Below are 17,601 nucleotides of genomic sequence, written 5' to 3'. Positions count from 1 at the left end.
CCCATCGAAAAAAAAATCGTAATATAGACATGTATTATTATAATATTTATTGTATTTATATTCAAGATTTTGCGTTTGTAATCTTTTTTTGTTTGTGTGTGTTTCTTATCAATACCTTTGAAATGAAATTTATATGAATATGCATATGCTTATTCGTATTCATATTATTTATATTCATATTTATATCTTATTCATATATGCTTCGGCTTAATCGCCGAACAAGAAGCAAAATTTTTTAACCGACACCAATGTGTCATTTTCCCCATTAAAATATAAAAAAGAACAAAAAAGAAATAATAAATAATAAAAATTAAATACGTTTCTTTTAAGATTAAAAAAACTACTTAGTCTTAAAACATTTTAAATTTGTTTTTATTATTTCATGGCTCCCTCAATAAAACTTACGGCCCACAGTTTGGGACGCACTGATTTATTTAATGCAGAGTACTTGTCCATGTGGGGAACTTACTACTTCCTCAATCCTAATGGGTCGACTGGGAATATAATTGTTTTGAAATTATTCCGCAGATTTATATTGTATATAACACAAATGAAACAGAAACGAAATTTATGAGGAAAAAAAATACTGTATTTTAATCATTTTGATACAGTGGTCTTTTGGTAGAAAAGTGAACATTATCCTCCTTAAAAGGTTCAATAATCTCCTCTCTGAACTCATTGAAATCTTACTGGAGAGTCAATAGGATCTGTATTCTACTCCTTAAAATGATTTATTTCTACGCAGTATATCAAGATTATAGACGCATCGATTTTTCATTATCGTTTAGGCAGATGTCTTCTTTGCTGTACTGAATTTTTGTCATGAAATGCTATTGCACTACATTATCGTTTAGGCAGATGTCTTCTTTGCTGTACTGAATTTTTGTCATGAAATGCTATTGCACTATTTATAGATAGCAGTGCAAACATTTAATTTAAAGGCAACATCTCCTCCCTTCGTAGGACGATGAGATCACAAGGTTCTCTACTTCTTCCCTTTTGCAATCTTCTCCGTATACGCATCCAACAACAAGTCGATAACAATTTCAAATGTCAGATCTTAATGCTATTCAAATAATAAAAATAAGTGTATGAAAGAGGTATGAAAAATAAAAACAGCTATTTTTATTTATTGAGCAAGACTTATGAGGCTTGGAATTTCAAAGATAGAATTCACTGAAATGCGAAGACGATTCGTAACATTTTAGATACTTTAATATTTCAATAGTAAAAGTTACAAATATACTATTATAATAATAGTTTTTATAACTGGGTATATCAGTTCATTATTCTTGCAAATAATATTTTAAAAAATCATGATTTCCAGTAGATTTGATGAAAGTTTTAGTATTATTTGAAATCTTTCCTCCTTCACAAATAATCAGATCACAAATAAGCAAATAAGAAAATGATGTTTATGGCTGTTATGCTAAAATTAGAATTGCTCCATTAATTGCTGAAAGCACACAAAATTACCAGTACATTGTTTTAAATAAGCGCCTCGTGTATTTTCTTCTCCGTTTTAACTCTTTGGGGTCTTCCCTGCAATTAACGAAATTAGCTATTAAGTTAACTATATTACAGTGTATATATATATCTTTATGTTTAAAGGAAATAATTGACTTATAAAATAAGATGTAAACAGAAAAGTCCTTGCTAACATTTTTTTTTTTTTTTAATTTGATCTGACATATCAAAACATGCAAATGAAAGGTGAATCTCTAACGTGTTTCGCATTATTTTTTCTTCCGCTTCCGGTGTGCCAGAATGTCAACAAGAAAAGCTTATTATCGTGGGTAAAAATGTACTGAATGACGATGTCAACAGTGAGGAAAAGGTTTGGTCGATCGAGATTTTCCTGCAGTGGTCGGCCAGACTACTGCAGGAAAAATTTCCCTGCTTATTCATTCGAAACAACGTGTACGAAAATTGCGGTCAATGCTGTCCTTGATTATTGTTTATGACATGGAAAATGGCAGTGAGATGGGCCCATTCCACAACATAAACATTAAACGCTTGCTGGGTGAGTACGCTTATAAACCTTTCTTTGTCGTGATTGTCATAACAAAATAAACAAACCATGTTTGCAAAGACTTTTCGAATTACCCTCGTATATCAGTAAAATATAAACAGTCCATTTATAAAAATATATTAATTTTTGATAATATGGAAACAAAAAATGAAGGAAATACATATTCTAATTAAATAATAGTAAACTTCTGTAAACGCTAATTTAAAGAAAATCAGGTTCCCATAAGAAAATCGGAATACATTTACCCTTGTTAGAAAAATTCTACATAAACCACCAAATTGATTACTCAATACAAAAAGTTTACTCAAATGACAGAATCTCAAAAGAATGGGGGGAAAAAAGTGCTTATCGTAATTCAGTTTTTGACTGTAAGAATTATAGAGAAATTTCCATCTTTTGTAATACACAGATCACGTGATTAAAGAAAGTGACATCTGCTGTAAAGCAAATATGGTATGAAATTCACAAATAAAAAAAATATGAGAACATTGAAAGAGACCAGAAAACAGAGAAAATCGATTGCAGGTGTGTTACGTCTAGTCCGTAACAGAGCGTATTATTTATGAAATGCAGTTAAGCATAGGTTTCATTTCATAAATTCATTTTTGACGCAATATTTTCTTTTTAGAAACGTTATACTAGAGGACACACATATTCATGATCTGTGGGGTTCATATCTAAGATCAATTATTAACATCAATTTCGATATTATATTATTTATTAAATTAAAATAAAATAAAACAAAAAGTATGTTAATGCCTGTGTAATCTCTCACTATCACAAATATTGAGAAAATGTGCGATCTTTGAATTACAATACATATCAATTAAAATTTTCTAATTATAATTTTTTTGGATCGTAAATAATTTTTATCGCTTGGTGTAATCACCACTCCGGTTACTGGAGGGATGAAGTTCATTGAGTATATATATATATATATATATATATATATATATATATGAGTATATATATATACTCAATGAACTTAGTCTTATGGATTTAACACGTAAACATTAAACAAAACACCGAACCCAGTACTTACTCAAAGTATGCGGTTTCTACTATTGAATTAAAGCGTACCCGCTTAACTTCCGATTTTGGCTTCTTCATTTTTATCAACTTACGATAAAGCTGTTTCAGATTTCGAACCTTTTTTCCTTCTTTATCGTGTCTTTTCTTCTTAGGATGCTTCATTTTCCGAACTAAATGGCGTATGCTATTGATTTGAAAGAAAATAAATAAATTAGCTTTTTTTTTTTTTTTTTTTTCGCTAGTAAAATTCTGAAAAATCAATCCGAATGCAGTTAGTAATCTGTCAAATCCAACAATAGTTTCTACCTTCCTAGGTAGCAGCTATTAGTTCTTCCAATGATAATGCTCACGAGACACGAATTCGAATGCAGGAGAGAGCTAATTATAATTAGAAATAATTTAAGAGAAAACTGTATTGTATACAACGCATGAATATTTCAAAGCTGTTATTAATGTTATGTCGACGCAAGCCCCCCTTTTTTTTAACTCACTTTTCTGATTATAACAACGTACAATTATTATCTTATCTAAAAATTAAGATCTAATAGCCTTTAATCCGTTAACAAATCAACAGTTAAAATACGAAAGTGGTGGTAAGCCTGTGGAATGAGAAAAACGGTCTAGGAGTACTCATTCACGTGCAGTGCTACCGGATAGTCATGTGTCAGGTGTGCCGCAATCAATCAGTGGAAGCTCGTGGCTTGAAATCGTGCGAATGCTGCAACTGTCGAAATGTACATACACACTGCAAGTACAGTGTGTATGTACATATACGTGTTTGAATAAAATATCAAAATTATGGTAAAAATTAAAAAAAAAATATTGTTTATTATCGATAAAATTATACAGTTTAGTATAATTCAAAATTACTATACAAATGTTATGTCTTTAACTGTAATGTCCAAATATTTAAAGAGACGTAGTAAACACGACAAGCACTACGAACACTCTACTACTGGCGCAAACTGCATACAAACAACAGTGGAATTGCACGACAGACAGTGCCGCATTACGCTAATAGCTCGTATCTCACTATGAAGTGCATATGCTGGCGAGCGCGTAGCAATATGACACTGTGGAAAACAGTGCCGCTAGTGTCCTTCGCCCTCCTAAGTGCTACAAGATGAATTTTATTATTTTCTTTTACAAAATAAGAGAATTGTATATAATTGTTGATGATAAAATTAAATATTTCAATCAAATATAAATAAATTAACAAATATATTTATATATCGAAAAAAATTGGGGGTGCTGCAGTTCCGCAATGCTTGTGCACGAGCTGCCCCTGCAATCAATATTCACACATGTAAGATAAAACGAAAATGCATCCGAGATATGGTCACGTTAATAAACTGGGTAAGTCAATATCTCATAATATAGCACTATCAGACATTTATAAAGTATATAAAGGACGACGTACTACCGTATAGAACAGTCGTAGTATGGATGACTGCATTTGGCCAGGATAATCAATATTTGTGTGGGGAGAGGGGGTCTTACTATCCCGAATGTAATGGAGCTCGTAAAATTCACTGCTGGAAGAAAAAATAGATGGATGAAGTGCCAACTGGTTATGAAAATTGCGATCAGCCAAGTCGCAGTTGATACTTGTTTTTCCCTTTCAGTTGTTTCCGACCGTAGGTGACTTTGTAGGCATTGCCCACAAAGTATTCCTGGTGAGATTTTTACAGGGTAGTTCACCATTGCTCCCCCCTCCCCCCAATTTTATCCTGGCACGGAACCAGCATATGGCGGGGACGTTTTCATGACTGTAATCCATGTGTGTTCACGGGGCCGATTTGCCTATTCTGGGGGACGAAAAATCCCTACCTCCGTATGAGACCGGCTAATCACTTTTAGTCGAAAGAGACCGGATAAAGGTTCCTCGCGTCACTGACGGTAATCGAACCCAGGTCTTTCCGCCCAAAGGGCTTCGTCTATACTGACTGACCTACGGAGACTCACGTCGCAGTTGGTCATATCATTAAAGAACACCATCGGGATACGAAAATCCCCTCCCACCATATTGAGAAGTGAAAGTGGCACAGGAGGTACACCGTCGCAAAACTCCGTCTTGAACTTACCCAGAACGAAAGGGCCACAGTACTGCAAGGTATCATACGCTTAAAGAAATCTGAGTTCAGTCTTTAGGGCATGACAACGTATTTTCCACGTCCGAAGAAACTTTACCAGGAGCCCAATAATGTCCAAGTGATGCCGAATAAAGCTTACAATACTAACGGCAGAACTGTCAATGCAGAACATACTAAACTTTTTTGGATCACTTTCCACCATTTACTCAAATTTGGTTTTACTTACGGCAGAAGCAATTATGAGCACGGCCAGATTTATGCATAAGCTAGAAAAAAAAACTCAGTATAGAATAGACAACCTAAAATTTACCCAGTGAAGGATTATTACCCGTTAAGGCAATGAGGTACGTGCCTAGGGGCCTCAAGCTTTGGGGGTCCCCAAGCCAAGACATTTTCCTATAGTGTCTTAAAATAGATTAATGTTTTCAGTAAACATCATAAAAATCTTGATTATTTTAAGCGAAAATTTTTTCAAAAGAATTATTACGTTTTAATACGTGTATTGAACAGCGCGCACTATCTACGCTTTAAATAATGCCGCAATACCAATGTCGGCACACGGCGCTGTTGACGGCTTCGAGGTCACGAAAACTGATTGCACTGCTGAGATAGGAAGTTTTGCCTGGTTGCTCCTTAACTTCATTTGTTATTGAATCGTGTAAGAGTGAGATGTTTGTTTCAAAAATAACTTTTTAGTGTGACTTTTCGTGTTTTCATTATTTGAGTGTAGTGCAAGTAAAAAAAAAAAACTGTAAAATTGTAAAAAAAAAAAAAAACTGATAAAAAAATTAAAAATAAATAAACAATAAAAAGTTTTATTATTTATCATCCTTTAACCGTTTAACAGGCAGAAAAATCTAGAAGTTCAAAAAAATTCAAAAGTACGAAATTTCATTTATTTGCCACCTAACTTTTATTATTTTTTGGGGGGGGGGAGGAGTGGAGAAATATAATTTGCCTAGGGGCCCCCAACTATCCTTAATCCGCCACTGGAAGGACCTCTTAAAAATTATAGCGTAATGGTCCAAACAACTAAATCTAGCCCTGGCCGTGAGCCATTATATATCATGCCTGTTAACTGCGTGTTCTCAGGCCATTTTGCTGGATGAAAAAAATCTTCCACCTAACTCCCCCCTGTTCGCATGACAACGAGCAGTTATATAGCAAGGCTAGTGGAAGAATTTTTTTCTCACAATTTCTCATGGCCACCGTGTCAAAAATGTATTCATTTGTGGCATGTTGGCCCTGAGAAATTGTGAAACACTACCTACTCTCCAGACATGAATTCATGTGACTGAATTGTACCTGAAATGAAATAGTTTCCTTCCGGTCATGCGAGCAGTAGAGCGAGCTTTTGCAGCTATTAATAATAATAATAATAATTAATAATATAGCGTTATTTGTCATTAAAATAAAACTTACCACACATTATTTAAATTAAGGGGATATTAAATCCCACATACTTACCACACATTATTTAAATTAAGGGGATATTAAATCCCACATACTTACCACACATGTTGCCATTACTTTTTATTCAGTCCCGCGGAATGATTGGAGAAGATAAGATGGATAAAAACTTCAGTTTCTTTGAAGAGTGGCGACTATCCTAAGCATGCGCTTTTTTATTGTGTAGAGTGCGAATGTTAGTTTGCGGACATAGTTCGCGAAAACAAAATAGAACACACGCTTAAATTTCTAGTCACACATATCAACAATAAAATTAAATTTTCTTACATTTTAGCACCGAATGCTACAGATTATTTATGTTATGCTATTAGCGGAGAAGGTCGTTTGACAGCATTACGAATGATCATTATCATTTTCCATTCACGTATCAGACCCAACGGCTTGTTACATTGGGAATCATTTCGCTCTTTTTCTCTAAGAGATAGGGAAAGCATTGAATTTGTATTAGTCTAATGTGAAACAAGCACTACTTTCTTTTAAATAATTCTTTTATTACAAAAACTTTTAGAAATCATTTATGCTTTAAAAAAACATTACAAATAAATTTTAGTTTTTTTTTTTTTTTTTTTTAAATAATAGGGATACGTTCGCGGACGGCGTCTCTTTTGCGAAGGAAAAGAGGAAAGGGTGTGAGGGGGGGGGGGTTGGTTTTCGAGAGCTAAAAAATGTTGTCATCTTCATATATCGAAGTTGGCACTAGCTTACCTTACAGTGAATGAACTTATAAGTTTCTGATTTCGATTCGAAGAGATTCTTTCAATTTTAAAACAGGTTTTCTTTCGATTTCTATACTGAAACACTCTCATGCTAATAGTACATCGTAAATAAAGCTTTTGGCAGCATTTTTTTTTTTCCACCAGTAGACTTGTTATGTTCACCAAAAAAAAAAAAAAAACTGAATTAAAATGTGGTCTTTAAAAACCATATTTTGTTGACGCAAGAAATAACTGATTCTTATACTTACTTATTCAAGTCACCATAGCACAGTTCACTCTAATGTTTCCAAAAGTAAAATCGTATTTTATAATAATATACAGTGGCGGTATGAAGCCAATTCGGATTAAATTTAAAAAAATAATAATAAATAAATTGCAGCAAGTAAATATTATGCAAATATTTTACAAACTTGCCCTCTCGGGATTAAAAGCATTTGAAGCACTGTTTTTTGTATTTTATTTTAATCTCATAGAACATTTTGATTCTTTTATTTATCGTAAAACTACAATTAGTTCTCTGCTAACTATTATTAATAATTTACTATTATTCGTTTCGTTTCACACAGAGTATATATTAACTGCCAGACAGCTTCGCCCAAAGGAACTGTTCCTCTATCGTCAATGCTATTCTTGTGTGCATTCGAGCACGTGGATAAAGAGAAGAGGAAATAGCACGATATTTCCTGGTTTTAAACTATTCATTATAGGGCAATATTTTTCTATGAAGAGCGTTCTAGTGACAAAGACTTGACGTAAAGAATTAGGCGAAACTAAATATCCTTTAGGCCAGCCTTTCGGGATTTCTTTGCTGAAATGAGATTATTGAATAACTACTAGGTTGGCTAGTGTCGTTGAAACCTAAGTATACCTGCAGAAGTGGCTGCCTCTACTGCAATAATTAAAACAAAAAAAATGGCACATATTTAAAATAAAAGCGAAATAGAACCATAGTTTATTTATTTCATTGCTTATTTAAAAAAAAAAAGAACGTAAGCTTCTATTTATAAGCAAGTGAAAATAATGTACTCAAGAATTGGCCTTGAATGAAATCACGACATTCAAAAGACTGAGTCTCTTGCAAGAAACGCCCTGAAATTTAATACGTATTACCTATCACGCCATGTAATAAAACGAATTTTAAAAAAAAATACGAAAAACAGATAAAATTTAATAAAACTAGAAAAATATCCTTACCCATCCACGGTACTAATGTACAATAGGCTTACAACTTTTCGTGGACGGGAGAGGGGGGAGGAGAAGTCGGAAGTCACAAAAAATAAATAAAAAATACAGGAAGTCTAAGAGAAAGATAAAAGGACAACAGAACCTGGGTTTGCATACCGTCTAAGATGCTCAGAGAAAGAACATATATTGATAAACAAGGCACACTGTGGAGTTCTTTGTCAAGGAGTTTAACCTCTCCTATAGCACAATTAAATTCATAAAATCCACCTTACTTGGCCGTAACTATATATATTATAAAACATTTCATGTCTTTGAAAAAAAAATAAAAAAGTACATTTCGAAAACTATTTATAAATGTTAACGTACTTATTTTTTTGAAAGTTTTTTTTTTTTTTTTTTTGTGTATGTTTTTGAAATTTACATTTTTGCAATTACAGAACTGAAAGGTATGCTTACGGCGACCGTGCATACCGTAACAAAGGTAACCATGCCATATAAATACATTCAGTGCGTTACACAGCAATCTTTGTTCCGAAACAACAAAATAAAGATCTGTTGTTTCTGGAGTGTGAAACCATAGTCGAAAATTTTTAGTCTTCATAGTTAAGTTTGTTAAGAGGCTCCGATTCTCTTTTTGTGTTTTGAAGAGCGTTGATCAAATGCCAATCAGACTGCACTTTAAAAGTACTGACAAGCAATTTTTGGAACGTTCTCACGGATCAACGCATTTCCTTGCAAAGAATGTAGTAGTAACCTTCTTAACAAAGAGATTGTAATATTTTAAACCCAACAAGACTTTAGTAACTGACAACCGGGTTGTAGAAGTAAACTCTTTTATATGCTTCCTTGAATAACTAGTCAATGCTGGAATTTCGAGAACAAACGCTTAAACAAAACGAAACAAAACCGAACTAATGTGCACGCTCGAATGATTACTGAATCACCGTAAATTATGTATAACACTACCTTCAACTTCTAAACAAGGAATTTAGATAGCGACCTACCTTCCAAAACAGATAATGCATCGCAGTTTTTCGATGCATTTAGCATTATTATGGTTGTCATTCATGCTCGGTTAATACTACAGTTTTTTATAACTAATTATATATTTATTTTTTTTTGTGCTAATCTTTAATATATTTACGTACAAAGATATTATTAGCAGAATTTCAGAACTGGTATTCCTTAACTAATGATAGACCATTTATACTATTTTTAATGTGTTATTAAATAACAAAAGAACATTTATTACGTCAAAAGAAAACCAAAGCATTTTATTATTATTATTCAAGCTGATGACTTTGAATCATCATCAGTTACGCCTTCTTCTTAATTATAGAACTCCTTATAATAAGAAAAAATTCTACGACTCCCTGGAACTTCTTATTACAACTTTTTATGCTTTTTTTAAATATCGTTAGTGTTCTACTGATGGTATTAGTTTAGTCATTTGTTCGAAATTGAAATTTCATATTACCGTTCGCTGTAATTGTTTACCAATCAGCTTTTGGCGTGTTAAACAAACACTTAATTTTTTTTTTTTTTTTTTCAATTGTGAGGATGTTATCAAATCTTCCTCCCTCAAACGCTAATCTGAGTTTGAAGAAAGAATAATATAAAAGTCACAGGGTGTTAGATCCGGAAATAAAGTAGGGTTGAACAATATTCATTCCAATTTCGTCCATTTTACTCGTCAATAGAAGTCTACCATTTTTTGATGGAGAGGAAAACCGCAGACACCATACAACACTTTGCAAAGTACTGCTTCTCAACAGGGAAAGTTACGATGTAAATATAAACGAAAATGATCCAGCAGCTCTACCAATACTTAGCGGAAGAGATTTATGTTAACCAGTGGCGCACTCAGGATTTAATCTTGGGGGGGGGGGGGTTCAATAGACGATTTGAGAATACACACTACGCATTGTATGCGACCTATGACTGAGCACCTGAAGTGATCACCAATACATGATAGGAAAAGATTTTTGGAAAATTTTCTGATGTTTTTTTTTTCCTTTTTCTTTTTTTTGGGGGGGAAGACCCCTTTCCCCCCTTGGGTGCGCCACTGAGTGAAAACCAAATACCAAATCTGCTGAAATGTATCGGGGGAGGTATCCTCAGAACCTCTTTAAAAACTCCTAACCTGATTAATTACTGATATCTTGCTTACGAAAACAAGCATCTAGTAACGTTAGCAGCTTCGTCGTTTCATAACTAAAGTAGTTAATGACCATATATATTTGAATCATTAAATTTGAAATATAAATGTATTCGAAATGCGTTCTTTGCAAAGGATCATTAATCTATATCTGAAAAGACACATGTACTACACGAAAATAATACCGCTTTCAAATGAGTTCCGTTGACATATAAATAGGTCAATAATATTTATCGCCTGTAACAGTGTTTTGTTATCATTATTATCAAAATACGAGGAAAGAAAACGTACGCATTTTCTCTATTACGAAAATATTGTTACAAAACTGTACTTCTTCTTTAAAAAGTACGCATTCTGCATATTTTCTTCAATATTTCTTGAATTCTCACACTGCATCGTATTAATGCTTATATTTTCCTGTATAAAACAAGAATCCTTGATATAAACCTGCTACAGCGCAATCATTACCTTCTCCTTTATAGCATGGCCTTCGCTGGATCTATTTGCGATTAGATCTAGGTTACTAGTCTTTTCACCCCATTCAGTTACGAATATCGGCGTTTCATTGTTCCATTTTTAAATACCAATATCGACGTTATACTCTCCTTAGATTGACTATTTTAAGATAGTCTTAGGCTAATATTAAAACAGCAAAATTAGTCATTTCATTAAAGTTTTATTATGAAAACTGAAATGTAGTATATGTTATCATTACGATATCTGTTTAAAAGTATTGGTAATTATTTATTTCCACTTTTTTTTTTCTTCTTTTAAGTAGTGGATTTTCTTTTTTTATTACTCATTTATTGCAGAGGAAACCACCTTCCTACGTAAAAATAGAATGGCCGATGTAGGTTCTTTCATCTAAACTGTAACGGCATTCTGAATGAATTATCTTTTTATTTATTTATTTTTGTATAGGAAGCAAGCAACCTAAATGTATTATTTTTTTTTTTTCATTAGCATATATTTAGTATCAATTCCCTACCTTGCCATGCTGTAGTTTTTAGAGGTTTTTTTTCTTTTCATATTAACAAATTCTCCATTAATTGAATCGAAAAGATTTGATATTTTTACCCATCTGGCTTTCTTTACTTACCAATATCTCATTTAATTTCCTACATTCAGCTATCACCAAACGAGCATATAGATTTAGACTTAATATTTACTTTAGTTAGATTAAGTTAATATATTATATTTCATTGGATGTTCATAGTCTAGTATTTCATAAGCTGATTTTCATATTAATCTGGGGACAGTTATTTATGCAGGGTGTCCCAAAATTCACGCAAGAAGTAAATTTGATAGAAAACACAGGTTTTTAATTAAAAATTGTAATTTCTTATTGATTCATAAAGTATACAGTATAGGGTTATGCATGGAATAGCATATCGGGTAAATGGCCTCCACGGCTTTGCTGGCACATACGCACTCTTTTGTCGAAATTTTCCATGACCGTTTTGCATAAATGTGGCTAAATTTCGTTGACAGCGCTCAATTTCCTCCTTCAAGTCGTGGGCTTGTTGGCATAAACCTTAGACTTCAAAAAAAAACCCAAAGAAAAAAGTCCAACGACGTTAAGTCACATGATCTGGGCGGCCAATTCTGTTCACCACAACGGGAAATTACACGACCAGGAAATGACTCATGCAGTAATTGAATTGTTTCTCGGGCTGTATGGCATGTGGCACCGTCTTGTTGAAACCACATGTCGTCCACATCCATATCTTGCAATTTAGGCACAAAAAACTGGATTATCATGTTGCGATAGCGAGCACCATTAACTGTTATTGCCTTACCAGCTACATTTTCGAAGAAGAATGGACTGATGATGATGCCTCCAGCCCAAAATCCGCACCAAAAGTGACACGTTGTGGATGCATTTGTTTCTCAACAATCACTCGTGGATTTTCTGAACCCCAAATGCGACAATTTTGTCGATTAACGAAGCCATCAAGATGAAAATGAGCCTCATCGCTGAAGATGATTTTGTTCGAAAAATAAGCATCCACTTGTTGTTGTTCCATAATCCATTCAACGAACTCTCTTCGCTGTGTGTGGTCATTTTTAATAATCCTGAACTGTCAGCTGTCACGCTATCTTTATTTTCTCGTTGGCAACACTTTACCGCACAAATGGCGCTAAATTTAAATCTTGCGTGAATTTTGGGACACCCTGTATAAAGTTTTCTCAATTATTAATACTTTACTTTCATTTTCTTAGAATTTTAATTACAACCAGTATACTGTATATTATTATTATACAAACATCTCCTGGAGTCATAAGTAAGATACATTTTAACGGAGATAGTATTATCATTACCTTGTCTTAAATTGGTTCATTGTATACGCACTCACCACCTCTTTCGGCAATACATTCTACTCACCAACCACTCTCCGTGCAAAAAAGTCATGCCGTACTCTTTTATGCACCACACCTTTATACAACTTCCAAGAATGACTTATTTTCTTTATCTCCTTCAATCCTTCAAAAAATATCCTGGGTATCGTGAAGTTAACACCTAGCAGAAAAAGTATGATTCGAGCTTTGAATAGAGAAGGCTATTCTTCTCATGAAATAGCTAAAAGGGTGTCCTGTAGTCAATCTGGTGTAGCCGCTCCCGTCGAAAGTGAAAGAAACCGGATCCGCTGAAAGGAAGAAATCCACTGTCTACACTGAAACCGGACTGGGAAGAACAAACAGGAGTTGTGTCAAGGGGAAGACTCATTCGACAGGGACTGATAGCCAGACGCTCTAAAAAGAAGCCCTTGTTAATCAAAAAAAAAAAAAAAAAAACTGAGATTAGCTCGGTTAATTGGTGCAAAGAGTACCAAATGGTTACCCATGATCAGTGGAAGAGAATAATTCTTTCTGACGGGAAAAAGTTTAACCTGCAGGGCGTCGACGCAGACAGACAGTTCAGGATCAAGACGATCAGGGTAAAAATTCAACAGTCAACAGTTCTAAGCCAGTCAGATGATCTGGGGCTGCATGTCATATCATGGTGTTTGTCGTTTGCATTTCACAAAATGTTCAGGGAATGGACAACCAGAAAATTTTAGAATTGCTGCCTATCATCAGAGCCCACTTTACCGTAACGACGAATCGCATCTTTCAGGATGACTCTGCGCCTTGTCATTGGGCAACAGCAATGCTATTATAAGCCTAAAATTTACCGTACGAACTGAATCGAGTGTTCATTGAGCTAGAGCTCAATGAACACTCGATTCAGCAACTATCGTGGCCAGAAAACAGCCCAGATCTCAATCCCATTGAGTTTGCGATACCAAATGGAGAATGAAATACATAAGAAGCCGAAAACACTTCGAGAACTCCAAGCCATTATGAGGATATGGAATCATAAATTGACAGTTACATCCATCAGGAAATTGATTTTGTCAATGCCCCACCAATGCCAAGCTGTAATAAAGACAAGAGAATGACCCACGAAGTACTAAACAGGAAAAAGTGAATTTTGAATGGTAGTAAAATTGTGTAGTTGAACTAAATTTTGATATTGGTATTTGTTTTCCAGTGAAAATATCACTGTCTACTCCATTTTGCAAATTTGTAGCCATCTCCTCATTATGTCACATCTTGTACTAAAAAAGAGCCAAATATTAATCAAAAATAAAAATGTTACATGTCTTCATTATTTGTGACAATTACTGTTATTATCCCTTTTCAAATAGGCATTCAAATTTACTTACCACAAAAACATGGTTACAACAAGGTGCGGTTTCTATGAACATGAGTGTATTTAAAGGGAGAGAAAAAACTGCTTTTAGCATAAACATTGTTTTCCCTTCACTATTGCTCGAAAAGGAACAATAGAATAATAATGCACTTACTATCATCTTAGATAAAGCTTTCTAAGAAAGATCAAGTTTTGTAATTGTAGAAGAAAGGGTTCTCTCTAATAATTAAAATACACTTAAAATTTTTTTTTTCTTTATGCAAGATATAAGTTAACCAACTCGCTATATAAAAATTTTGGTTTGTTCATGGTTCAAGACTGATGTGACGTATTACTTTCACAATAAAACAGTCAAGAATATAACAGGCGAGTGATGGATAAGAGGAATGATAATCCCTCTAAAATTTCAATTACGGCACTGCAAAAAAATAATTAAAATAATTAAAAACGAAAGAAATAAAATAAAATAAAACGAAACAAGCGATACAGTTCTTAGCGTATCTAAGTTCTAATTATGGCAATAATATAAGTATCGCAAAACTTTGCCTCTCTTCAAATCTTGTAAGGCTTGAAATTAATTATAATGAACAAGCGAAATTCTAGTGGAAAATTTGTTTCTTTTCAAAGAAAAAAAAAAGAGCTCAATAAAAGACAATTTACATAACTGCTAAATTATTAATATATTAATACTACTATAGCCTCCGTAGCTTGGTTGGTTTTGGCCTTTGGTCGGAAAGACCCGGTTTCAATCCCGTTTGTAATGTGAGAACCCTTTATCAAGCATTCTCAATCGAATAGTGAGTTAGCCTATTTCGTAAGATCGTGGAGGGTTTTCGTCCCATAAACCAGCTAGAAGAACACACCAACAACTGCGGAGGTAAGGATTAACCACCCTTATCGCCTCGAATTTGGTTTCGAACACCTGCCCGGTGAAGTGGGGGATGTACGCTCAAGCGCAAATCAGGAAGGAAGATATAATACTACCAGTAGTAAACATTCTTGAAGTATCTGTAGTTAAATGTGTGTATTCTGTTTTAAAAATGCCGACGATCATGATGACCCATAATGATTCCCTTATGAGCTGCATGACTTGTATTTTATATTTGTCTCGAGCAACAAATTAACTATCTCTGACAGCCATAAAAAGATCATAAAACAGAAGAGGACAACCTACGCCTTCATTTATGTTTATATACTTCGTATGTAAGTATTTTGCAACTATTTTTGCCTGTTTTTCCTTAACGGCGCTGTAGTTAGTGTCAGTAACGATTTAAAAGCAATTCAGCAATTTACCTTCCTATTAAGATTTTTCTCATATTTAATATGATTTCTTTTGTAATTGGTGTATATAATATAGTTTTGTTTGTCACTTAAAATGGATGTCACGTTATGCTCCCGTAATCAACAACCATGCATGCAGTTAATCAGCGCATGTTCTAAAAGATATCGTTAATAAATGACAATTCTTTTTTATTTGTTTTCTGTTAGGAGAACTGTAAGCCAATTAAGAATTGTTTACTCCATTAAATGGAGTAACTAATTACACTGTTTGTGCTTCTGATGGGTTTGGTTTGGTCGTCTTTTAGCTAGTGAGCTGTTCTATTAAGATAAGCTTCGTTTGATACATGGAAAAGACGGATATGACGTCTTTTCGCGTCAAGTTTGTTTTATTTATTTGTTCTTTTATATGTTTGTATCTATTTTCATATGAAATCATACGACTATTTCATATACACTTTCCTCCTTCTCTTGAACACGTACCTGGTTTATCGTATTATAAATGCGAATATATTTTCCTGTCTCTCTCTCGATCAAACTGTTTTTCTCGCAGTTATTTCAACACCACTTCAATGCTCAAGAATTGGTGTACAGATATTTATTAGGCGTGCACACGGGAGGAGATAATACCTAACTAATCTCTGAGTAATCAGCAATGCAGGCAATTGTTTACGGGCCAAATTATGAAGGAGCCCACCGTCTGGAGTTTATTTGAGCGGTGTATTTTTTTAACATAATAACTTTAAAGTTATAAATTATGAGAATTTTAAATCGTAAATATAACTAAAGTACTAAACTTAATTCAATATCATATCTAAATAACGTATAGTTATTATTATATTTGCAAATGAAAAAAAAAAAAAAAACATACACCTAAAATCCTACCTATGGACATCAAAAAACTTAAACCAGAGCTAGATAATCAGTGATAATAATTTAAAAACTCAAAGCTGTAACTGGTAATGTTTTTCTCTGACTTATAATGACATATGCCTTTCTTTTATGCATTAGTATTATTATAAAATTTGATTTATGAAACAAAGATTATATAACATCAACAGAAAACAAACAAAATCTTCAAGAGCTGTACTCGTTTCCATCATTTTAAGTCTTTGCTTATGTAACGAGTTTAAAATTGCATAATAACTGGTGTTTACTCCTAAATTAACCAGGTTTTCAATTTTCATCATGAATTCATCTTCACCCAAAATAATAAAAATGCTGCCAAGGATATAGAGTCATCTCGGAGCTATAAATAGATATTTTTTCAGACACCACCATAATTACAATAATTCCATAATATTCAACTAGAAAATTTTTTAAAAAAATGTTTAAGTAGCATTTAATAAACATTTCATTAATAAAATACAGATATTTAATATAATCCATATCTATATTTTAATTATTATTATTATTATTATTATTACACGACACCTCCAAGGAATCCAAAGATTCATCGAGGGAGGGCACTTTACAACTCTCCGTCTCCAGCACTCAATCCACCAACTGCATCATCTACACCAACGCCATCTACCGTCCACTACCAGCACTAGTATTTTCACAGACAATCACAAACATCCATGCCTTTTTCTTTATTACTAGATAACAATTTTATCTAGTGGTTTCGTTTCTATTTTTTTTTTTTTTTATTAAAAATCTACAAACTGATTTTATATGATTATTGACTGCAGTGGTGTAGTAAATAATTAAGTAGCGTTTATTGATTAAGTAGTAATTAAATGAATGCATAAATTGCTTCTAGTTCACATAGATGCTCACAATTCATATTTCACGTAGCTGTTCGAATTTGTAATTTCAGAAATATTTCAAAATGTGGCCCATAAACTATCTTTATTTTATATCATACTAGCAATACTGGAAATAATGCTCGTGAGAAATATAATATATTCCTTTCAAAAATACAATGCGAATGATTGTTT

General features: G+C 33.3%; 1 protein-coding gene across 4 annotated transcripts in view; it reads right to left on the bottom strand.

Annotated features, from left to right (window-relative positions):
- Positions 1–567: 567 nt before the first annotated feature.
- The window catches only part of LOC150094796 (uncharacterized), a 36,083-nt gene continuing 19,049 nt past the window's right edge, over positions 568–17,601 (bottom strand). For 3 of the 4 annotated variants that reach the window (XM_090411464.1, XM_090411463.1, XM_090411465.1), the window contains 2 exons: positions 3,075–3,248; positions 1,198–1,542 (listed from right to left, as the gene is read on the bottom strand). In XM_090411464.1, the coding sequence (XP_090267590.1) occupies positions 1,473–1,542; positions 3,075–3,248 (244 nt within the window). In that variant the 3' untranslated portion in view covers positions 1,198–1,472. Of the gene's footprint in view, positions 1,067–1,197; positions 1,543–3,074; positions 3,249–17,601 lie in introns of those variants that run through there. The other variant, XM_090411466.1, reaches the window with a different exon arrangement.

Source organism: Typopeltis vanoorti, chromosome 21, assembly GCF_054136105.1.
Source record: "Typopeltis vanoorti isolate ZY-2024b chromosome 21, IOZ_Tvanoo_1.0, whole genome shotgun sequence".
NCBI lineage: Eukaryota > Metazoa > Arthropoda > Arachnida > Uropygi > Thelyphonidae > Typopeltis > Typopeltis vanoorti.
Note: the sequence above shows the minus strand (reverse complement) of the source record. Positions and strands in the feature narration are given on the sequence as shown.